General features: G+C 38.2%; 1 protein-coding gene across 2 annotated transcripts; it reads right to left on the bottom strand.

Annotated features, from left to right (window-relative positions):
• Positions 1 to 77: 77 nt before the first annotated feature.
• On the bottom strand, positions 78 to 26,034 carry c2cd2l (c2cd2 like). Of its 2 annotated transcripts, none has more exons than XM_043240160.1 (15): positions 25,698 to 26,034; positions 23,733 to 24,168; positions 9,590 to 9,685; positions 8,301 to 8,420; positions 7,838 to 7,951; positions 7,614 to 7,727; positions 6,586 to 6,688; positions 6,194 to 6,326; positions 5,405 to 5,469; positions 5,148 to 5,269; positions 4,075 to 4,246; positions 3,876 to 3,980; positions 2,951 to 3,081; positions 2,251 to 2,488; positions 78 to 2,159 (listed from the first exon to the last, which is right to left on the bottom strand). In XM_043240160.1, the coding sequence occupies exons 2-15, from the start codon at positions 24,093 to 24,095 to the stop codon at positions 1,906 to 1,908; spliced, it is 2,130 nt and encodes a 709-aa protein (XP_043096095.1). In that variant the 5' UTR covers positions 24,096 to 24,168; positions 25,698 to 26,034; the 3' UTR covers positions 78 to 1,905. The 2 variants fall into 2 exon arrangements, with proteins under 2 accessions (XP_043096095.1, XP_043096096.1); XM_043240161.1 differs by having other exon boundaries at positions 2,951 to 3,078.
• Between the last annotated feature and the right edge of the window lie 311 nt (positions 26,035 to 26,345).

Genomic DNA, 26,345 nt, shown 5'->3' with positions numbered 1-26,345 from the left:
ATATATATATATATATATATATATATATATATATATATATATATATAAATGAGGGGAAACAGCAAAATACAGAGGAATGGATTTTCAAAAATAATTTATTCAGAATAAATTAAACATCAAATAAACCACAATAATATAAAGCTCCGAATACATAAGAAGGTCCACTGCCTTCTTTTTTAGATTGTTCGCTGTTATAACATTCTGATCGTATATCATTTCAGGCTTATGTTCCAGGAGATACACTAACTATAGCAAACAAGCGCTTTGTCATTGATTCATGAACTGCGAGTAAACGTTTTTTTAGGTAAAATGTTTTCCTGTAGTAACTGGATTCTGTCAACCTGACAGCCAGTTGCCTTTTTTCTGATTATTTCAAATATTTGATAGGACCAAATGCTAAAATATGCACCGATCATACAGGATGTGGGGAGGGAAACGGCGAGGATTCCTTAAAGGGACAGTACTTCTAAAATGAGATTTGTGTTCATTTACCCACTCTGAAGTTGGTTCAAACCTCGATACAAAAAGAGATTTTACGCAGATGAACAACAGAATGATGCCGAGTGAGAGTTACACCTTTTTTACGCGAATTACTCGTTTATCAGAAAAATATTAAAACGTTCTGCTCAATACTATCGTAAAAGCCATCTATGGAATAAAATCTACTTGTGATTAAGTAAAGCACGAGCGGACGCCCGTTCCTCTCAATAACTTTATTGCAAATAAATGAATAAAAATAGAGGAAACGGGGTTGTGTGATTCTGGGGGTAACGCCTGTTTTGTTCAATAAGCCATCTCTGGAAGAAGAAAAAAAATAGATAAAGTGATTAAGCATATTTTTACCTTTTCATAGCAACGTTATCCCCTGAGGTTTGTTTTCACGTGGACCCTGAAAATAGCACTTTTCTCCGATGCAGAGCCAGACTGATGTAGCTCAAGAGCTTGCAGATTTACAATAATTTGTGGAATAATTTATAAATATACACAAATGCATGTTTTTCCTGTAGTGTATCCCTTTTGTCTTACGAAGGGCCTGTACTTTACAACCAAAAAACACGAACGCGATTTAGTGAGATATGCCTACGAACGTTTCCGTTTTCTTAAACAAATAGAAACATCGTTATAAAAGATTATTAAGCCACAATTAAAGTCAAACGTGTACCACTATTTGAAAACAGGGCATAACATCCCTTGATCTAAATGCTATAGCAACAGCAAAACGAGAACAAAGCTCACAGCATGTCTTAGCATATCACTCTGGAAAATACTCCTAATGAGCTCAGGAGGAAAAAAAAAGATCAGTGCTGATAACAGTAAACGATACACAAACATGATAAAAAAAACGACAGAAAAAAAGAGCTCCCCAGCATTGTAAACAATCAGATTAAGATCCAAAGTGCAACTTATGAAATAAAATAAATAAGAAAAACGACACATAGCGACAGTGCTGGAGGCAATAATAGTCATTGGTCTGTGTCGCCCCCTTGTGCTCAATAACCGCGTGACACCCGTCCATTTTGAGTTTCTCAAGTTGGTTTTGATCATTATCGTCCTCAAGAGCAGCCGTTTATCCGCTTGATCATATTAATTAGGCAAGCGCTGCATTCGTAAATAGTCAAAGCCTTTGATTTTCCACATTTATTTTGGCGTTTTCCATCCTGAATAGCTTAACTGTAGATGAATGATGATGTTTCAGTCCAAAAAAAAGAAAAAGAAAAGAAACAAATACCAAAACAGGCTGGCTTCCTGTGGTCTTTAGTATTACGTTATCCCTAAAAAGTTGGGGACAATCGGTATATGACGCACATAACAAGTTCTGGAGATATTTGGAGCCGATTCCCCGCCCGTTTGACTGGTGCCCGCACCGCGTCTCTCTCACTCGTCCATCCTCTCTCTGTTTGTCCTTTAGTTATCTGTAGTGCTGGACCCTCCATTGGCCGTGCTGGATTTGCCCTTTGTCTTGGACGAGCGAAATGAAAAGCGTTTGATGAGGCGACGGGAGAAGCTTCCAGACTTTTTCCGGCTGGTGGAGGAGCAGGAGGCTGTGGAGGAGTCATTGCCCAGGTTGGAGACGTCCTCGTGGGACTGACTGAAACTGGGGTCTTTCTCTCTGTGTTTCCTGCGGAACAGTAGCTTGGTGCCACTGCGGAGGAATCCCACTAAAACAGAACGTTCATGGTGTTAATTAAACCGTTAAAAAAAACATATTATGACGAATGCATCACGAATACATTCCAAAGATGTCAACACCTTTGTGGTCTTTGAGGCTACGCGTTTCCAGTGCTCCGGTCGATCCCGTTTCTGACTCCACGTCATCCACCGATGGTCTCTCGGACACGTCGGACGGCGTCGTCTCGTCTGCTTCCTGATGCGCGGATGCTCCGTGGTGGTTCGGGGCTCCGCTGGGAGAATGCGCCCCCTGCAGGGCTGCGTCCATTGATGCAGCGTAGCCCACTGATAAGGCTGAGTCATCTTCAGTAATGGGGACCTGAGGGACGGACAGAAAATTGGTTTTCTAATTCAGTCACAGCTGACAAAGACAACATGTTGGTTGTGTGTTTGCAGAAGCGCTGAACCCCGTCAAGTCAGACAGTCAATTCGAAACGGCAAACGGATCAGTATGTTCCGATGATATCCGAGATGCAGTATGAAATGACTGAGCTTGCGACCTCATAGATTCAATTTTTTTAAAAAGGAGCACAACATTAGGTCAGTGTAATGTTTTTGTTATAAGCGCCTAAAAGAGACAAAGATGATAATTTCCCAGCCCAAAAAGTGACTTGAGTGTTACATCAAGATTATGCGATGGAAAAAGATGATTAAACAAACAAATTACCCTTGGGACGATCTAAAGAGACTGTTCTCGTAAACATTTCCCTAGACGTCGCCACACTGTAACCAAGATGATGCCGATTTGAAATGTCTGTTTACTTGATGGTTAGGCTCTGACCTTTGACACCCCGGATATGATGAGAGTGCTGCGTTTAGTAGGCGTCTTCTTGGGTACCTTACTGGCCGACTCGGTTAGCTGCCGAATGGCCGTCTCTGCTACAGGATCCAGCCCATTAGGGAGGGTGCCTTCTGGTTGAAAATAGCACACAAGCATAACAGGAACACAAACTTTCTAGTTATTCATTCAAATGATATTGCAAAAAAAGATATCTATCTATAAACAATAAATAATACTTACAAAATGTACTTTAATTTTTACAAAAAATCTGTTTATATTAAATAATATATTTAGATTTAATGAACGTATATTAATAAAAAAGTATATATTGTTATTTTTAAAATAATATAAATAAATTATACATTTGTGGTACTAATTTTGTGAACTTATAACTTTACATTGAATACATTTACACATTTTAATTATAAAGATTACAATACTAAATTTTCAATTATTTAATTTTAAATTGTAAAGATTACGAAGATATACATTTGGAGTCTTTTGAAAGACGCCTCTTATGCTTACCAAAACAGCATTAGATTAAAATTAAACAGATTAATTATGTAATAGTAATGGTATTATTGTTTACAATCACAGTTTTTTCATTCTTTTAATACATTCTATAATGTAATTTATTTCTGTAATGGTTAAAGCTGATGTAATGGTCAACCTCTATTACTCCAGTCTTCAGTGTCACATGATCCCTCAGAAAACATTCTAGTATGTCTTCTAATATGTTTAATCAATGTTGAAAACAGTTGAGCTACTTAATAATTTTGTAGTAACCATGTTTTCAAGATTATTAAAAAAATGAATAAAATTCAATGCACATAATGTAAACATTCTAAATTTCTTTACTCTTAATTTTAATAAATTTAAAAAAAAGAAATGGAAAAAAAGAAAGAAATGGTAATATGGAACTCACTGCTGGGAGTGGGACTGGCACTGCTGCTCTGCAAGCTGTTTGTGAGCACAGTGGGAGTCTTTTCAGTCACCTCCACCTTTGAGGGAGACCTAGACGGAGACTCTCCTGCAGTTACAGAGAAAGAAACAGGATAGGGTGAAACCGCCAAGTCACTTCTGTGGTGCAGACAGAATGGCATGTGTTCCCGAGTGAGCTTTACCTAGTTTGCGGTCCAGTTTTAGTCGTGACTGGATGGTAGTTACTGTGGTGACTATGGTGCCATCGGGCATGATGGTCCTATCCACATCGACCTTCTTTGAGGGGGTGACTGAAGATCGCAGAGGAGTGGCATTCTGACATGCACGCAAATCACTGGACTCCAAATACAACAGCTACGGAGGCAGAAGCATAAAATCAATACCTTAAACATAATTTGTATACTTTCATTTTTTTAACAGAAATTAGAAAGAGGTTTAGTACAGCAACTGATATCTTCCTAAACTATTATTCAGAGCGTTTAAGTGTGTACCTGTAAGCACATGTGTGTAACAAGTACAGTGTGAACTGAAGTACTGGGTTAAATAAAGAAATAATTTGGTTATCTAGTTAATCGGAGATAAGGCGAGTATTCAATTCACAATGCAGACTGTAATAAGATATGTTTTCTATTAAATAATTCACATTGACATTTAGAAGGGACTTATCAGTGTGTTCCAAAGTTAACACAAGGCTGGCAAAAGCCTTAAACATTCTGACTGCTGTGTTATCTTAGAAATCGTGCCATCCATATGTATACTATATATGTATATTATAGGAATTATCTATCTGCCTGTATGTACTATTATTTGGGGAAAATCTATATTTTTAAGTATTTTTTTTTTTTTATTAAGTAACAGAGTACAGTAACACAGTAAATTTATAAAAAGTGACAGTAAAAAAATTAAAAAAAAATAAAATTAAATATATATATATATATATATATATATATATATATATATATATATATATATATTTTTGAAGAAGAAGAAGAAGAAGAAGAAGAAGAATTGTGACATTGGAGCAATAATCGCTGGTAAAAATTTAGCTGCACAAACACATGAATAAATTACATTTTAAGATATATTAAACATGAAGATATTTATTTTAAATTCTACAAAAATTTTACAATATTACTGTTTTACTCTATTTTATATGGTGACAATAAAAGACTTCTTACAGATTAAAGTCTTTCCATCCCTTCATATTAGTGTACATAAAATATGAAATCTTAATTCTACTTTATGCTGTCCTTACTTCTAATGTTACAATTGCAGTTGGAGCCAGGCCGTGACCCGGTGCGATGGACAGTTTATGATGTCCATTAGGAATTCTTTTAGACAGATCCAGTTGTAGAGAAGCACAACCAGGCAGAAACTCTGTCAAGCAGGAAAAAGAAAACAAAGGAATCAATAGACAGACAGGATGAATAATATTAGTCTTCAATCATCATCTGAAATCAATACAGTTATAATGATTAATGAGCTACTGATAAAAATGATAAAATTACTCACGTTCTCCTTTGCTGTTCTTCTCCACAAGTCTTACTTTGAGTTCTTTGGTTTCTGGTCCTACTTCCCTAATTGAAAAGAAAACAGACTTTGATTTGTCGTATAAAATTCACACATAGAAGACTTTTTAATGCTGAACAATGGAGATTAAGTGACTTTTTTGTATTATTAAAAGACTGAATTGCCTTTTAACGTTGTAACTGCATTTTAAGTTATAAAACTGTTTTTTTATCATCTGTATTGTAGTACAATAAATATCCCCTTTGGCCTCACTGCAGCAATCTGTATACTGGCTATGAGAATTAAATTGGCCATTCTGGTAATTGGCACCACAGGAAGTAGTGATGTGTTGGGAATGGCTGTAATTAAATGTGCTAAACAGCTTTTTGTTTCTATGGGACTTGGCTGCTGCATATATTCACAGGGCCATTGGTTGGAGCTGCTCACAGCTTCACACCTTCATTCATGACAGAAGGGCTGCCATTATAAAAAGGACTTTGATGAAAACACTCCATTGTGTCAAACTGAAGTGCTGAAGTTGACCTTTAAATGGAAGGTGTTAGAAAATCTCACTGGATTATCAGTCTAGTCCTGCAGCACATGAGTTAAATTACTTGCACGAACAAAAAAGACTAATAGAATATGACATTTAGAAGAAACATTTCCTTCCTGGGAGTCAGACATGTCAACACCTCGCTCAGAAATGTTCAACCCACTCCATTCATTTAATTTCATGTCTTCATGTTGATCTATATCTGCTTTACAGTAACGATGGCAGAATAGTGTGCTTACAGTTTGAAGTCGTCAGTCCAGTGCAGGGCTGCTCCAGGACTGGGTGAAGGAGTACGGAAGCCGGTTCTTCGTTCAATGGAAGGAGTGTCCAGACTCAGCACACAGCAAAGTTCTCCTACATGAGTCTGACATCCTGGAAAAGGAATGAATGATCGTTCAAAAACCAAATTAAATATTACCCACTGTAAAATGTATTAACCAATGTTATGTAAAGTGGCCCAAAAATACAGCCAATTGGGGTCAAAGGAACATGAAACCAACCTAATAAGGCTTCCTTAAAAAACAGTAAATTAGCCATTCAGGCAAATCACTGACAAGCTAAATGTGTAAATAGGTAGGCACATTTTTAATTCTAAAATCAAAAGATTTTAAGAATCATGATCAATTTATACCTTTTTTGACATTGGTTGCTTTGAGTTGGTGCACCAAAATGCGTCTGATAGGTGTGCTCTGAGATGGAGAGTTCAGACCGCCGAGCTGCTTCTCCCTGGGAAACTATACCAACAGAGAATGTACATATTTCATAACACAAAAGTCACATTTTGAGTTTTTCTTTCTCATTGTTGTTGACTTTAATTACGTGTCTTGTATGTTTAGCACAGATACTCTGCATGTCATGCCAAGTACTGTCAAACAAAGTACACAATATGTACTTAGATCTGTCACACACGGTTTCTGTAGGATTTTTAGGTAAATGTTAGACTTTTTAAAGGTCTTTTTAATAACAAGTAAAGAAAATGTAACACATAATTTGAAGTGAATATATCAGTATGTAAATGTCAATTAGCAACACTTGAAAGTACAATTTCTCACCAATCTCCATTAATTCTTAAGACTTATAAGGCTCCCCTGAAAATACATTTAACACTGCAAAAAACACTGTTATTTCTCAGTATATCTGCCTTGTGTCCATGTGCATATGTCTAAACATTCTTAAATCAAGGTTAAAGAAAAATGACATGAATTTTCTGTGAAACTAATAAAAATCAAGGGAGTTAATGATTAAAAAGAAAGACATGAAACGATCGCTCTGTGCAAGAAACTGAACAGGAACTGAACGCAGACTTGAAACTCTATCTACAGTCTCAATTATACGTGTCAATGGTCCATTTGAGAAAGAGGTTTTGTGTCTTTAGTCCCCAATGTTTCACCACAAGGGTTTAATTAGTTTTTTTTTCTGTGTATGTTTTTTTTGACTCTCAAAACCCAATTGCAACAGTTTGAGTACAAATCTGTGTTTGTATTTTACTGAAGTCACCTGCATCTTGGATGCCTTGGGGGTAAACATATCAAATAGTCATTTTTGGGTGAACTATTGGTCATAGTGTTTCTAACGCTCGCCACACCGACTCGGTCATAAAAATTAAACACTGTCATAAACCCTACTGTGCGATATAGCAATCGATACTGGTATTTTTACCGCAGGGCTCGATACACAGGCTCTCAGGTTAAGGATCATGGCAGGGTGTGTTGTGTAGAGTGTGTCCTCCACCAACGCCGCAATCATTTCACTGTCCATCTCCACATCAGAGCCCTAAAGACAAAAACAAACAGTCTTGTTTACATGCATAGTTGTAGTTTCTTTTTGTACCATTTACAGTTTGTAATATGTCACAAGCTACGTGACCAAAACTACTCCCTTACCTCTTTGTGGACTCTTTGGCATGGTGTTACGGCTAAAGAGAGATGAGGTTGCTTAGAAAAAGTCCAGGACACAAGGAGACCCTCTTCCTCCACTTCCTCAAGACAGACCTGCAACTACAGAAGTGCGCACAGAGAACTTTTTAACTCCTATTTCACGCTGAATTTGCAAAAGTAATATATTCATTGATGGCTGCTCCATTTTTTACAACATAGAGATGAAATATTGAACGATGGCACTGCGCATCAAGTGGTGTCGTTTGTTTGAGATGAGTATCGCATGCAATATTCATAGCCACTAAACCTCACAATCTACATTAAGCTACTGAGATGGAAAAAAATGGAAAAGTGAGAGGCTCGTTCATGTGAGCAGTGGCAGGAGACATCAGACTAATGAAAGTTGAGTGTGCAGCTATGCAGACTGATGCAAACTCACAGATGCAAATCCATTTCATTTGTATTTTACCTGGGCCTGCATGGGCTTCATCGTGATCTGGTAGGTATCCATGGAAACCGCGGCAGGTGACTGCTGAGTGACAGTCACGGGGAATGTTACAGTGCCAACTGAACAATTGCACTGCAGGACCTGGAAAAGGTTGAGGGTATGATAGACAATATTTAAAAAAAACATTTTAAAAACATACTAAATATACAATGAATGCAATTCCATAAGATGCACACATAGTAGCTGATCTACTAATGCAGTTGGATAAACAACTGAACCAAAAAATAGCTTCTCAGGTGCATGTTTCTCTCAATGGATTTGTAATTTACCTCCATACGCACGCAAATATAAAGGACATTGTCAATGCAAATATATTAAATATGCCTGAAAAGCATTTCAATATGACAACTGCCCGTGCAAATGAATACTACTGCAAGGATGTGTGCATTATTACTGCTATTATTCAGAGAATATGCAGATAAACACAACAGAGTTTCCATTACAGATTTGAGTAAATATTTTGCAATATTGGCGAAATGATGTTGTTTCTATTAACCAATGTTTTGCAACTAAAATAGTAAAAAGTTACCTTTTTGTCATGGCAACAGATTTTGGTGAGATTTGTCGGTTTTTGGATATTTACTATATATGCATTTACTATATATGAAGTATATGCATGTATCTTTTACAAAAGCAGCATGGAGAGACACTGCAGAAACACGAGTGGCATAAACATGCATCGACTAGAGTTTGCAATCAGCTTCAGTGGTCGTATCAGAGCCGAACTGCTCCGCAGACATGTACAGTGAAAACTGTCTACGTTGAAGAATGACCATAAGAATTTTTACATAACCTGGAAATGCGAACAAGCCATTTCCATCGCAATTTTGCGAATTATTCCTTTTTCGAAATGCCTGAAACACCACCTCAACTTTTTTTTGCGATATTTGGGAGTTTTTGCGAAATTGAAGTTTCCATTAGGCGTATTTTCAATTAGTAATTTTAACTTGCGCAATTTGAAGTGTAATGGAAATTTATTGATGATTATTAATGAATTTCATATAATTCACAATGGTTTCATGTAATCCTCTCTGCATTACAATCCACCATAAAAAATGTTTTTTTGACATTTATTTTGCTGTGCGAATAGTCTATAATTAAATAATGCGCCACCTGCAGGATCCTCAGGCAAATGAGGCACTAGTCTATACCTGCTGGGACAGCTTCTCTACGTAATCACACAGTGCCATGCTTGAATCTCCCGCAACCTACTTGTTCCACTTTTTGGTGTAAAAGCTTTGAATGCTTACCATGCTGCGTACTGACTGGTCAGTGCAAGTCACACGGTCAATGGATGCAGAAGTTGGGAGCTGAAGACTGTCATCAAAGGTGATTTGAATGGAGCTCTGAGGAGAAATGGAGATTGTCAGTTAGTTAATCTGCACATAAATCAGCAAAGAAGAGGCATTTCTGGGTGCATTTACTCTTCTGATATGTCTCCTGGGCTAAATGTCTATTTGCATGTTTATATCAAGCAGCTAGATGATAGTGCATCCATAAATTTTCACAGTTTCAAAACAGAAATCAAAGCCACCCAGGGATAAAGTAGCATGATAAACAGGCAAAGGAAGCAGTGCAATATCATCAGCTTTGCTCCCCTGGCAATGCATCTTTTACAATTATGTAAAGTGCAACTACAGGAAAGAAAGACAGAGAAAAATATGCCACTTTTAATTAACAAATGCCATAAATCAATAAGCAGTAAAAGTGAAAGAAAATATATAAAACACCCATCATTCCAGCTAAGCTGGAAAGAAAAGAGGTTTGTCTATATATTTTTAATTTCTTAAAGATTTTGCATTTGGGCAGTTATTAACTAATTACAGAGATTAATACAAACAACATACAGTACATTCTGTCTCTATTCAATTACACACACACACACACACACACACACACACACACACACACACACTTATACCTAAGCACGCACATTCACAACTATCTCTAGCCAAAAGCATTGGTCAGCGAATAACATACTCAGGATATGACATCATTCTGTCCAAGCAAACATGGCAGACTGCCATGACGACAAGCTGCCAATGTACCTGTTTGAGCCAGACTTCCACAGTTCGCAAATGGAGATCAAGCAACAAACACTGCACGCCAGGACTCCAGGTAGAAATACACTAATCTCATATAAGCTTGTAAAACACTTCAATAAAGATCATGATGAGAGCACTAAAAGAAAACCTCTGCAAGTGACATGATACTGCAGCAGGGCAGAAACCTTGGCCAGATGTGACTGGCAAGAGACAAGTGTGGTAATGGAAATGACTGAGCATTACCACAACACTGTGTGGAGACACTTATGCTGTTTTGGCTGTTGCTGTCACTGCTGGACATAACGAGGCAATCTATTGCTGTGGCTTTCTTTGTAAAAGATTTCATGTACTGTGGGACAAGATGAGGGTGTGTAAATAATTCTGTTTTTCATCTTCTCATTTGACATGACTGATGCTCTGAATAGAAGATGCCATAACGAATCTGTCACATCTAGACAATGTATAATTGAGGCTAAAGATGACAAGCCTAAAGCATGAGAGAACTCTACAATCACTCTACAATCAAAGAGTTCCATGTCAGTATTGTATTTAAAAGCATTTTGTGGTGAAAATGAAGGTGGCATACATCTTTGGAAGGCAAATTAACATTTCATGTATCCTAAAAATACACATATACTAATTCACTTCATTCACTTTATATAATTTTTATTATATAAATTATTATTATATAATATTATTTCTAGATCTAAAAAAGCACATTGTCAATATATTTTACAGTAGTAACTGATGTAACAAAATAATCAATTATTTTTTTTCTGTAAATGATACAAATTTGTGAATGTTATTTTTATTATACGTATTTATTCATATTTATATGATGGATTTTCATATTTATGATACAGATTTGGGACAAATGAAAACAACTACACATAAACAGCATTAATGAAAATCCTCTCATGAAACATGGAAAGTAAAAGCATGAAATACTGGTTTTGCTTTCAATTCTTGATTTCGTCCGATAACATACCAAACTCTTGGAATGGAATGTAACAGTTGTGTAACTACTTGTCTTTAGACCATTAATGTAAAAGTACATTCACATTGGGGCAAACCATAATCACTCATAATCATAAGACTCATAATCATTTCAATCACGAACAAGGACTAAATACTCACAGAGAGTAAAAACAAATGTATATCTCAGAGAGTAAGATTTTAAGTACCTCAGAGCTTTGAAATTAAAGGAGCTCAGCATAATTGACTTAGGTTTTCTCTCTCTCTTTGTAGCTCAGCCAATGGGATGAGAGGCCATGTTTGACTGGGTAGCATTTACTGGCTCAGCCCCTGAGCTCTTGGAGAGGAGGAAGAGAAAACACAAATCCCCTACCGTACTGGCATATGTTCTTTCACACGCGTCTTTCCATCCTACACAGATACCCAAGCATGACGATGTGTATCTTCATACAGGCAACACTTGGTCATATGTGTACAAAATAACAGAAAGCTTCAACTCGTTGTCAAAGAGAAACCCATTCACTTATGTTGCATGATGTTGTTTGACATAGAAGTTTTGCCTTTTTTATACATTAAATAGAAATCTATATATATTTGTGATTACGTTTTTGATAAGAAACTCTTGCTCTGATTTTAAATCATGCCTGATGTTGGTGTAATGTTCAAAATAATGATTAAAATAAGATTAAAAAACATTTAAATGTCAATAGCTTGACTGGACGCAAAGTCAGCAAACTAACAAAACCACAAACGAACGAAAGGTGCCATACTTGATGAGAATTATTATAAGAGTTTGTGTGTGAACTGTTTTAATATGATTTATATGAGTACATTATTTTATATGGGGTTCAGTTGCTGCCATGTAGAATGCAAATACAAAATACAAAAATCCTTTATAATCATTTTATAGTTGTAACGCCAAGCCAGCAGAGAGAGCCCTTGCCTGAGTACTGACTCTGCTCCACTCCCTCTGCCTCCTCTACAACCACTTCCTGTTTGTTCACAATTTAAACAGAGACCTTTCACATGCTGCTTGCAAAGTATTGCCAGTTCACCTGCCTTATCAAGTGTCCTTCTCCTGTTATTCCTGATTGCTATACTGTGTACGATTCTGCCTGATATTCTGACTCACAGTATTTGTATTTTCCCCTGTGTTCTGACGCCTGATTTGGGCTGATGTTTGTTTTTAGACCCATTGCCTGCATTATCACTCTCGTCTCTTAGATTGCCCCTGTATGCGACGACAGATTGGACAGCTTCACTGGATTTGACTCTCTGCCTGTTTCCCTCCTTCTGTTCTAACCTCCAACCTCAGTGTCTCTGAATACTTTGCCTCCCATGAATTTAGCAGAAGTTTTCTAATCAGCAAGACTTGTATCAGAGTGAAATGCTAAAGAGCTACCAAGAGCAGCTAACCAAACTACAATCCGTCAATGAGCACCTGATGCATTACATCCGCAATTACATTTGTTGGGGTCAAGATCTATTTTGATCATCAAGGGGAAAATTTTGAGTCAAAGGAAAAGAAATGTGCTTTCTAAATGATGCTATTGACGGGCAGAGCGATCGATTGAGCTGCAGCGGTCTGGCATTCTGATTCACGTCTGAAATATTCAGTAGATTATTTCCTCCAACAAATCTGTGAGATTTTCAAATATGCTGATGGGGGTAGAAATGTTTCAACACAAATTACTAACTTTCTTGCTGCTCAGAGTGGGTGGAATGACATTGCCTTGAAAGCCAGTCTCAACTCACATGTAAAGTTGATGGGTCCACCATTTCTGATTTCGTCACACTCGCTATAAAAATCGATAACCAGTGTGACAAAGCCTCAAAACGGAGGAGCTACAAAGGATGTCATAGCAGCACCCTGAAACTAGTTCCTATGGAAGCTCACTTAATGTGTTTTATCTTCATCATCTGACAAAGAATGCTACGAATCCTCAGCCTCACCCCAGCACAGAAAGTCCAGATACACATTGCTCTCCATTATCATGACCTCGGTGAAGTTTTTAGTAAGGTTAAGGGCACTATTACACTGACCATTACACTGATCCTGGAATTTGTGGCATTGATCTGCTCTCCAACGCCATGCCATCCAAAGCAAAGTTTACCCATTATCTATAATCAAGAACCAAGCCTTGGAAGAATATATTGAAGAAGCTCTTAGCTTAGGCTTTATTCGACCATCAACCTCCCTAGCAGCTGCTGGATTCTTTTTTTGTGGAGAAGAAGGATGGATGACTGGACCCTTTATTGATTACTGAGAGCTCAACAATGTCACTGTTATGTTTCGTTATCCCTTTCCATTGGTATTTTCTGCAATGGAGCAATTGAGAGATGCAAAGATCTACCCAAAGCTAGATTTAAGCAGTGCTTACAACCTTGTGAGAATCAAGGAGGGGGATGAATGGAAGACTGCCTTTATCATCAACAGAGGACACTATGAATATCAGGTTATGCCGTATGGACTTTTCAGTTATTCATCAACAAGATTTTCAAGGACCTTCTAAACAAGTTTGTAGTCACTTATCTTGATGACATTTTCATATTCTCAACGAAAATGACAGAACACATTGTTAGAATAGTACTATCCTGTCTACGTCAAAGCAGTAGAGTGTGAGTTTCATGCAAGTCATATTTCCTTTTTGGGCTATCACATCAGTTCTTAAGGCATCAAGACAGATGAGCTGAAAGTCAAGGAAGTCACAGAATGGTCCCAACCCACGACATTCAAAGAACTACAAAGATTCTTAGGCTTTGAAAACTTTTATTGAAGGTCACATTAAAAGGAAGTTTGCCTCAGCCCTTATCCTTAAAAACACCCAGACCCTAAATAAGCCCTTTGTAGTAGATGCCTCTGATTGTGGAATTGGAGCTATACTTTCATGGCCAGCCAAGTAAATTATATCCATGTGCCTTCTTCTCTAGAAAATTAACATCCACTGAGCAAAATTATGACGTCAGGAACAAGGAATTACTTTCCATGAAAGCAGGCATAAAAGAATGGCGACATTAGTTGGAAGGAGCAGTCCACCCTTTCCAGGTTATCACAGATCACAAGAACTTTGAATACATCAAGAGTGCTAAATGCCTGAATCGATGCCAAGCCCATTGGGATTTATTCTTCACCCGCTTCCAATACACTATGACCTATCGACCTGCCAGTAAGAACTGTAAAGCAGACGCTCTATCTCAACAATCTGATATCCCCGCAGAACTTACCACTCCAGACCCCATCCTACCCAGTTCAGTCATTCTCGCTCCAGCCTCTTGGGATATAATGAAGTAACTACAACATAAACAACAGCATGAACCTCAACCTGCTAATATCCCCGGGGAAAACAGTATGTGCCCCAAAGCTTCAGACAACAAATCATGGAGTGGGTTCACACCTCTCTCTGCGCAGGCCACCCAGGGATCTCTTGTACACATCACTTGCTACAACATTCATTCTGGTCGCCCAACATGCCCAAGGATGCAACCAAATGTGTCAAATACTGTCAAAATCTGTGCCCAGTCTAAGACCCCTGAGGAATTACCTTCTGGTCTCCTGCAACCACTACCCATTCCACAACAGCCATGGTCCTGCCACTTCGTCACTCTAACAACTTCACTACCATTCTGGTTATCACTGACCAGTTCTCTAAATCATGCCGTCTCATCCCATTACAGAAATTACCCACTGCCATGGAAACAGCCCAAATCCTCTTTTAAAATGTCTTCAGAGTGTATGGTCTGCCAGAGGATATCACCAGTAATCAGGGTTCACAGTTCACATCACAGGTCTGGAAGGCCTTCTGCAAGTAGCTAAACATCAATATCGGTCTTATGCAGGCTACCATCCCCAAGCCAATGAACAAGTTGAATGCCTCAACCAAGACATTGCATGATATCTACATACCTACTGCATTCAAGAGCAACATAGATGGTCCATGTTCCTGCCTTGGACAGAATATGCTCAAAACTCCCTCAACCACTCTTCCACAGGATTAACCCCCTTCCAGTGAATCCTTGGGGTTCCGACCTTCCCTGTTTCTAAGCTCTGGTGAACCCTCCTCAGTCTCAGCTGTAGATAACTGGATTTGCCATAGTGAAAGGGTGTAGGGCAGTGCACACATCCATCTCCAGTGGGCCGTGAGAATACAGGAGTTCCAGGCCAACAGAAACGATATGGAAATTGATTTTCCTCAATATTGCATGCTTAAATGACGGCCACCATAATTCATTTTTAATAGCGTGTGACACACTGAAAAGAACCACTAAGCAATCAGATTCAAATGTGTTCTGATGTAGAAGATGATGGTTTTACATTACAACACGTCTTTCTAATTCTCTCCTCAGCAAAGAATCACCACAATATGTGTCATTTGCATACAGAGACAAATCCTTGTCATTTACATCACACATTTGCATGATCATCTGTGCTCTTCTACAACATCATGCTGTGATCCACACATTTGACACTGGCTATTACCTACTACAAACAGACACTTGCACTGAGACCAGGGAGGGCCAGAATAAGAATATTAGTGCTCTGTTAAGTTGGGAATACACCTTTCTTTTGAGCATCAAATCTTTTGACTTATTTTTACACACCTTCACGACCAGTTTCTAGGGGGACAACTGCACATCCAACTACATAACAGGAGGAAAAGCTTGTTCCGTCCTGTGCATTAGTAGTTTACTCAGGTTCCATCTGTGAAATCAGCATCTGTAATGAAAAAACAAGACCCATCCACCCCCATAGGGCACAGTCAAGCATTTGAACAAAATCACCACTCATTCCACTTTAGCCACGTCAGTTTGCATTTTAAATATAAGCCAAACTCATAAAGATCATGCGGAATGCATGTTTAAGATAACTGAGATAAGAGACATGAGAGAAATAACTGATATGCAGGAAATGGCATGTGTGCTTTAACTGTGTTCAGAGGTGCAGCTGTGGTCTGACAGCTTGGAGTGTTGGGCAATGTTCGATTTTATCTGAGATGATAAATGATAAAAAAACAACAACAACAAAAAACCTCAGTATCATAACTACATTAGTTCATCATTACACCAGTAAACAATACAATTCCTGTATGTAACGGCCAATCAGAGATGTGCTTCAAACAGAATCCAGTCACCACTCATAAAGGCAGAGTTCAGTGTCAAGCGAAATGCATGCTAATCTTCTCAATGTAATACACAAAGTGTAGACATGATGTAAATAAGAGATTCAATGTTCAATGTGCAATGTAGAGAACTTTATGGATTATATAAATATATAAAATCAAAATCAAACCAGTTCAAGCGATTAAACACAATTTCTTGTTTACAAACTGCACTTTATAAAGTAGTTTGCAAATACAAGACATAAGTCCATATGTCAAAAGTATAACTGTGCTAGTAATTTTATACAGTTAAAATATATGGCCATAAAACCAGTGTTCAGCTGTCCAAGCAACTCTAACAAAGAACAACACCTGGCAAATGAGCTTCAGGTAATTTGAGCTTGGGACCCCTGGTATAGAGAACATGGTTGTATGTGTATTTGTTCCTCCTCTCATTCTACTTGTAAATTAAGAGGTTCTTTTAACATGGTAGTGGACTAATCTCAGTCATGCCCTTAATATTTCATTGGTGTGTGTGCTTGTCACAAAAAAAAAGGGCATGTGTAACTGTATGTGGATGACAGAGTGTGCTCCTAGACACATTAGTATGATGTCACTTTGAGTTTGAGCCACCCTGTCTTGAATCCCCCTTTAGACTGTACCACAAATGTACCACAACAACCGTTTGAACCAACCAAAAATATCCTTCTTTAAGGCACCATGACGCAACTTGATGGCACAACTACGAATCCAAAGATTCCTTAGGGCAAATCTAGATCACTGGGTGCCAACAACTTAAGGCAGTGCAATTCCTTTTCCAAATAAAGGACAATAGAGGGACAATGTCATGCACAAACTTTGCTGGCAGCCTTTTAATAGTCCTTTAGTGTCGATTGTAACGTTTTATTGGTATATGAAGGGTTTGCTGGTCTGTAAGCCAATATGAAGAAAGGTAAGGCTTACTTGACCCTTACATTGTTCAGAATTAATGAGAATACGAGCACAAACAAAAAGAGCACTTGCTTTGTTTTACTTTAGAGTCATGGAAATATCACAAATGGTAATTAAATTCAGTGCTTATTTTCAAGTCTGTCCACCAGGATATAAAAAAGGAAAGGATGATAGCGAGTCAGAAATAAACAAACTAGTTTGACCTTGAGCCCTATGTGTGCGTGTACAGACATTGTGCTATTCTGCACACTGCAGGCATGATAATGTGCCATCATACCATTCCATCATATGCACAGATGCCACACACACACTTTTAACACAGACGATGCTGACACTGACACACATGCCTGGAGGAACGTGCCATATTGGCAAGAGCTAAACTCCCAGAACATTGACAATATCAGACAGGCCAGCTGGAAAAGCAAAAGACGTAAAAAACTCAATTTCAACCACATGATTAATCAGACGCTTTTCTCTATTTCAATTACATTTTAAAAATAGATGCTCTTGAAGACAATGACCCAGAGGATCTGAACTGTTGGACAGATCTATATGTTGCAGCTCTCTGGGTGGACCATATGTGCCAGTGGCAAATGCCACGTGATGACCATTTGAAGACCATGTTTAACATGCACTCTTTGTAACTACATGATTTCAAATGAACAACTGTAATGCAATCTGGAGGCATACTGACAACTTAATTTTTGCTAACTTATTTACTTATGAGTGAAACTTTCATATTCTCTAGATTCATTACATGTGAAGTAAAATGTTTAAAATCAATGAGCCAGTTGTACTGCTTCATTTCATCTGTACTGTTGGAGCCACTGTTTCTCATCCTTCTCTTGAAAATATCCCATAGATTTCATATGGGGTTCAGGTCAGGCATGTTGCCTTGCCAATCAAGTATAGTAATATTACTTGGAAGTGTTATCTAACCGTTGTTTGTTTACACTCATGGCATGTCTAGTGTAATATCAATGAAAGCATGCAAATAATTAAAGACGTGAAATGGTCGTGCAGTCTGACAAGTTTATTGTTTACAACAACATTTTAGGAGTCAAAAATTGCATAATCTGAGGCAGTGACTTATACAAATGTAAAATTGTATAGTCTGAACTCTCTATAAATAGAAAAAAACCCAAACTTTATCGTAGGATTAATTTCCCCAGACACTCAAGATTGTACTAACGACCAAGGAGTTTCTGTAAATCCTGTCAGAGTGACAAATTGAACTGATAACTCTCACAAGTTATCCAAGTCATTTTAGATCAAAGAGCTGTGTGCTTTTTTATACCATGTTTATTAGCAAGTAGTGTACTTAATTGTGTGTGTGTGTGTGTGTGTGTGTGTGTGTGTGTGTACAATCTCAGAGGACGTCCTTCTATTGTTATTGCCACATATAACCAGCTGTGCAGATCCCCCCCAGCCAAATCCCTGGATTACTAGAGGGAGTTTATATGAGTGTGTGTGTGTTGGGTGAGAAAGAAAGAGTAAAGAACGAACGAAGGATAAAGCCTCTTAGCAGTCCTCACACATCACAGAAATGTAGCCTGAAACGAACCAAATAGGACCAGAATTGCAGCAAGCAACTCTTTATTCCCACTACAGCTGAGTAAGCAAAATCACACTGACATCAAGGTTTATCCGCGGTGCTAATATCAGCCCATTTGTTTACTTGTTTTTAGGCCTCTGCCATCCAGGCTGATTCATATAGAAACAGATACACCCAAGTTTAGTTACTCAACACAAGATTCACCCATTGTGTGGCGTGTCAAAACAGATCAACACGATCACATCCTTTATACATCATCTTCCTTATAATCCTTCCCTTATAGACAGTCCAACATCAATCCCACTCTCTCTGTAACAGTCAGCGAACCGATAATCAGATTAAAATCCCACCGCATGTGAAATTATGCAAAGAAGATTAACTAGTGGTCAATGGCTTGTTAATCCTCCAAGTAGGAAGTTATCTAGAGACCTTCACATTAACGATTATAATTAAAAAGTTGCAAAGTTCCATCTGAATGAATTAAACTCTCTTTGGTGCAGTGGTATTCATGCACTTCCCTCTTAATGCCTCTGGTAACCACAAACACATATGCACCAAGTCCCTTCTGTAGGCAGCTGCTATACTCTTATGAAATCTCACTGAATTATATTACTACCTATAAGAATTTAATCTTTTATATTGCCATGTTAATATTATAGTTTTGTTCGGGGACTCAACAAAACCAAAGCCTTTTCTTAAGATTAAAAAAAATGTTTCTAAAGGTTAAATAAACTGTTCCAAAAGAAAGATTTTTCTAATATTATTTTATATATCAGGCTTAACAGCGGTAGATATATATTTAGCTGCAGCATAGTAATGTAGCTGTAAATAAATAATAATTTGTAACACTTTATTTTAGGGCCCAATTCTAACTATTAACAAACCATTAACTTAATAAGCAAAACAATTAAACTCCCACTTTGCTGCTTACTAATAGTTAGTAAGGATTATGGATGTACAATATGGTCATGAAGAATATGTGTTTTATAAGTACTAATAAACAGCCAATATATTAATAATAGGCACGCTAGTCAGCAACTAGTTAATAATGAAAATTGGATCCTTTACCAAAGTTGGCAACTTTATTTTAGGGTCTCTTGTTTGTTAGCAAGCATATTACTAGAACATTAGCAATTTCTGAATATTAATTAAGCACATTTTAATACCTTATTCTATATGACCTTATTCTACGTGCCTTATCCTACCCAATACCTAAACTTGACAATGAGCTTACTAACTCTTAACAAGCAGCAATTTAGTCATAGTTAATACTGAATAAGTGTTTCCTATTCTAATGTCTTACCCTAAAGGGTTACCTAATAATTGATTTTTAACTGCATTAATTATCAGATCAACAAGCACAAATAGCTGGAATGTTTAACAGAGAAATACAGAATGAGACTTTCTTCGCTCTCCAACCTGAGAGGTGGTCGCCATGGCTAGGGCTGAAACCATGGTGTTTGTTTTCATGTTGCTGTGTCAACAGATAGCTTCAGTGCTTCAGAGGGGCAGAGCAAAAGTTGCTCAATCTCTTTTGCTCTTGATCTGATCCCGTGCATACACAAAAAACACCTAGCAAGCACTGGAACAACCCCTCTGGCAGGTTTTTCAGGTCAGAAGAACTTGATATGAGTGGATTGGGGTGTCAATGACCTAGAGCAAATATCCGGTCTGCTTGGAGACAAGATTCTAGATCAAAGCTTCCAAAATGGGAACTTTTCCCCAAAGCCCAATTTAACACAGGAATATTTAACTAGCACACGGAGGTCACCTCTAAGGGAGAGTCACATGACTAACATTTCACGGTACTATAAATTCCCACAGAAGATCCAGTTATTGCAAATTAAATTGATATGCCTAGTTGAACACTGACACCTACGTTGCTTTTCTTGCTAATCAAGGTCCAATCATCCAAAAGGTCTTCAGAGTTGTTCCATCACCTGACCACTTTTCATTGAGCTAGTTAACTGTCTACCCTCTGTTAGCCATCTACTACTCTTACTACCTTATAATCACAGACGTTAAAACCTTCAGATGAACAGAGAAACATAAAATTGTTTCCTTAAGAAGTAAAATCATTCAAATGGAGAACATATAAAGCATGACTGTCTTTTCGATGCAACTCAGCTTTGACGCTCTTTCTTTACGGTCTACTGCTTCTTATAATTGAAAGAAAATTTCCAGGAGTTGAACTGAACTCAACCATGTGGTACTGTGTGAAAGGCTTTGAGAGATGAACAGATAATGAAAGCGGATGCAGGTTTCGGAAAGTAAATATTCACAAATATTCTGTATTAAAAAGGACAAGGACAAAAATTTTACAAACAAAAAATGTAGTGTAGTAATGGGTGAAACACAGCAGTATTCTGTTGGTAAATGAGGTTAACATTTGTGAACGACTTCCAAATCTGTGCGAGGACATGTTTCATCCTTACACGAAATTCCAGACTGCACAGATGACTATTAAAAGGACTTGATTTAGGCTGTGAAATTATGCCGAACAGTGGTAAATTTGACCACACCTATAGTTTGAAAAATCTATGATGTAGCCTGGCAAACTGTGGTAAGAAGTGTATGGCAAAAAACATTACACTCCTTTTTTTAATTAGCTTGATTCACACAAACACAACACACTAATATAACCTGTATGTTTACATGCATACCTGAAACTGCCATCCCACACTTGTTTACAGTCATGAAACTATAATTCCCTAAGTGTTTATAATGGAAGCTGCACCTTCCATACCATGATAATGAACATTTTTAAAATGCATAAACTTAATTAATCAAGAACAGGGACATGTTAGTCATAACCCGTTCTAGTTACATCTAAAAAAAAATTTGAATTTATTCTTTAAATCTAAAAAAACCACACACAGCGCCACATTGCATCAACTCCTGTGACTCACTCCGACATAGGGATTCTTAACGGTGAAGACATTCATTATAGGAAAAGTCCTTACTTCAGGACTCCCTGATCCAGACTCTGCAGAATCGTTGCACTTTGCAGCATTAAGTTGCTTTTTGGATCAGCTGACCGCATTACAATCAGCGCTGCAGTTATGGCACGCTGCCAAAACGCACTTAAATTAAACAGCTAACTAATAAATGGCTATTTATTAGCCTCAGCTTCCTCTCTTTCCCCAGAGCAGCCAACTTACTGTGTAGAAATTTAAGATAAAGGGACAGCAATTGCATAACTGCATTCTGTAGCCTTCCCTCCCCCCACTTTGACAACCTGAGAAAATAACTAGGTTGCTGAACTGGCACAACTATCGGCTGGAGACCTCGGTAAGGAAATGAGATGGAAGGATTTTCTCTTCCCTCCCGACTTTCTATATAGCTCAGGTGTTTGGAGCAAAGTTCACTGTATTGAAGTTTAAATCCCTTGAAGGCTCGCATTCGCTCTAAAACCCAACCAGAACTGCCTGCTGGGAGAAAATGCCATTTCTACATTCTGCTCATATCTCATCAGACTAAATATGCAGATAGCCATCACTTAAACGATGGCGAGTCCTCTGATGAACTTCAAAGACTTAGAGTAAAAGCATTTTTCAGCCAGACATCACCGAGAAAAAAAGTGTCTAGAGAGTGGATGGATGGACATAATTTTTTTTTTTTTTTTTTTTTTTAAGTACACCTACCGGGCAGACTGAGCTTTGATACAGACTCAGATCAAATACAGTTAAATATAGAAGTGGAGACCTTTACACAACTCACCAGTCCTCAAACACACTCTTAACCAGACAAATAAGCTACAGAGGGAACCAGTTGTAAAGAAACCTTTAAGCTAGTTGTGTGATCTGTGTTTTTTTTTCTAAAATATGAGTAATATTATACATATCAGACTAGTATCTGATTGGCCATGAAATAATAAGCTGATCACAAAAAATAATAAACATAAATATGCAGTACCATAATTAATCAATTAAGTAATGTAACAAATATTCTGCTTAAGATTTTTGAGGACACTGTTCTTTTTTTGTGTTTAATGTCACTTAATCAGTTTAATTTGCCTGTGATGAATAAAAGCATAAAAATAAAACCTTGGAAAGTAATTGGACAGTCTTTTCATTATACAAGCGACTTACGAAATTCACTCCATACGTTAAAATCTACAGGGTATTTTGACAGATCTCTTCATTTGCTCAGACAGAGAGAAGCTCTAAGTGTTAATGTTAGCAGTATGGATAAAAAAAAAAACACGCATACAGCTAATTTATGTGAAAATAACAGACACGGTACAGTTACTGGAAAAAGCAATCTGTCAATTTATCAGGTTTCGTGTGAAAGTGTGACTCTTAAATATAAAACCGGTGCACGTAGGCAATAATCGTGTCACATTTACAGCAAAATCCTGACGTTTTAGACAGCCATTTAAAAAAAATTCTCTCATTTACACTGATTAGCTAAGAAAAAAAAGTGCAAATTTGGTTCCATGAGAGAAACCCCAGAGGAGCCAGTAGACTGAGGCCTGTCATGTGTAATACTCACTGCAGAGCAGATTTTCTGGGAAGAGAGAAAGTGTGTGGTTGTTACACAAGAACCTGCGTCCCCTGACACTCTTACACCTACACATTCACTAACAAGTAGCCAGGCCATGATATTATGCCCACACACACTCGCATAGCCTAAAAATACTCTTACACATGCACAAACATGCATGGAGCAATGAAAACACATGCGTATATGTATATACAAACCCTCCTACATATGTTTCCACACCATACTGTCTCAAAACAAATTGAATTTTGCTTCAGATCGTACTCACCCCTTGCCTGCAGGCCTGTTCGTTGAGCGCCCGGACCCAGGCTCTCTGCCAGTGCTCTCTGAATGACTTGAACGCAAAAAGCGAGGACAAAAGACCTTTGACGCCCGCCTCAGTGTCACTCCCTGCCCCGTCTCGGCCCGGCCTCAGCCTCAGGAGGGAACCCCACACGCCGCCCGTCAGTGTCTGGTGGGTGAGACTCAATGGCAGCTGCCACGGGGTCTCCCTCTTGCCCTGGACCCTTGTGCACCACCTGGGGCGAAGCAACGCCAGTGAGAACTGAAGGAGCCAGGCTAGTACGACCAGCAGGGAGGCGCAGAAGAGCGCCACCTGAACCAGCCAGCTCACGTCCTGGAAAGTCGTCATCTCCTTTATCACTGTTCACTTAAGTCTCATGTTTATAAGGGGTTGAAAATCTTGACTCACGAAAGTTGGAACTCTGGGGAAAGGGAGAGAGAGACAGAGAATAAGTCGAGTGGAAAAAGACAGGACGATGGGATATACAATCGCAAAGACAAAACATGTTAACAGCATCTCATAGGAACAGTGAGATCTTAAAGGGACAGTTCGTTCAAAAATGAAAATTCTGCAATCATTTACTCAACTTCATGTTGTTCCAAACGCATAAGGAACCATTCATACAATGTTTCTGTCTTTTAAAAATGCAAGGTGCGAGACAGGGGAGACAATAAGAGATGCATTTTTATATTTGTATGAAATACTGGTTAAGACATGAGCATGTCCGTTTAGCATGTTAATGTAGAAAAACAACTAAAAAGGAAAACATATTTGAATGCAAAATTCTGTTTGATCATTTTTCTTTTACAAAATGTTAGACAGCATGTTTGGGAGTTACTGATAGCAGGGATGGTTCAAGCGATGACACAAAGCAGTGGAAAGAAAAAATAACTTTTTTAACTTGAGTACCTCTTGCTATTGTCAAATATGTGCATCAAGTGTATAATTAAATAGAAAAATTATGAAGAAACATGCAATGGCCCTCTAGTTCTCTTTTATGTTCCAAGGCAAATAAAAAAAGTCATGTGTGTGTGGAACAACATAAGGGTGAAAATGATGACCAAATGAACATTTTTGGTCAAATTCATTAAAATGTTTTCCTACCAAACAATTCAGAAGTAAGGTCAGCTTACCTAATAAAATATGGCATTTACAACACCAGTGTTATACAACACCCTAATCATTGCTGTTGCGTTTATTTACTGTGCTGTAAAATCGCACGAAACGTGTGTATATGGATGTGTATGCACACACACACTTGACAGGAGTCTAATTTTATTACACAATAATGACTGTAGTTACTACTTTGACCAAACCAAGGTTACCATAGTAACCTTTTTGCAAAGGTTGCAAAGACGTGTTCTTATCAAAGAGATTTGCAATGTTTCGTGTTAGCATTACCACCTGTGCTTAAAAGTTTAAGCAGTTAAGCAAACTGACTAAGCATTTCGGTGAAAGTGTGACATTCAATGCCTGTTCTGAAACCGGAGAAGAGCACAACTTCTTCCAGAAAACTCAGATCGGTCGCAGAGGCTAGTCCTGCGTGAAGCCTGTCTCATACAAACCCGTTCCGATTCTGTCATATTAGACAGTCCGGGGTGTTCTGGGTCAGTGTAGCACTGCAACGTCGAAATTAGCTCGTCATGACCCATCTAGCGATTCATTTCAATTCCCTTCTCCTTGACAGCGAATCTAAGCTTGCATTCAGTAACGGTGATCATAATTATGTATGTTTACGTCCCCCTTACCGGTCACCATTCGAAAAGCTGTGTTTCAAAGCCTAGTGAGCTGCCTACCTAGACAGCGTTTTTGGGCAACTGACTCAGATCAGTCAGTTCAGCTGACTCGAAACGAGCCTGCGATGAACAAAAACGCTGGACGCGCATATGACGCCGAACGTATATCCAGTAAGTTAGCCTATTTAAAAAACAACAGAAAGGGAAAAATTACCGATCGGATGAGAAACACCGTCTTTGGACGCTGACTAGCTACAGATCACCAGCTCAATGGCTACATCATGTCTTCGTAATTTCAGCACCAGTCTTCAGGTCCGAGCATCTCCTACGATCAAACCCGAGTTGATCGGTACATGGCCTCCGTTTCGTGAGTCTTTAGCGCGCTACGTAAAGCCGCACATTTATGATATCCTGCGCTGTCAACTCAAGAGAAAACGTGCCCCCTCCCACCGTCGGTGTCGGATGGTCTGTAATGGTAATGCGCAGGAACAGAACAGTCGAGCTGTCAAATAGTGTAGCAACACAAACACACACCGCGTACGCACTGCACTTATTTAAAGAGACACGCACGCCTCTCGAGCTGACGAAACTGCGCGTGCGCACATTCCCTGCACGCGCGCCACAAAAGCGCACTCGACGTTTCTGAAGATTTACATTATGTCATAAACGTAAAAATGTTACGCTCCTTTTGTCATACACTTATTTTATGTTTTAATTTGATTTTTCTAATGCTATACTAGCCAACGTCTGTATTAGCCAAAATTGTATGTGCTATACAGATACATGTTCGTATTCTTAAATTCAAATTCAGCTTTTAACAATTTATATGTAATACTATGCCATAATATATACATATATCACT

The sequence above is a fragment of the Puntigrus tetrazona genome, chromosome 5 (assembly GCF_018831695.1).
Source record: "Puntigrus tetrazona isolate hp1 chromosome 5, ASM1883169v1, whole genome shotgun sequence".
NCBI classification, from domain to species: Eukaryota; Metazoa; Chordata; class Actinopteri; order Cypriniformes; family Cyprinidae; genus Puntigrus; species Puntigrus tetrazona.
The sequence above is the reverse complement of the archived record's forward strand: the minus strand, read 5'-3'. Positions and strand labels throughout refer to the sequence as shown.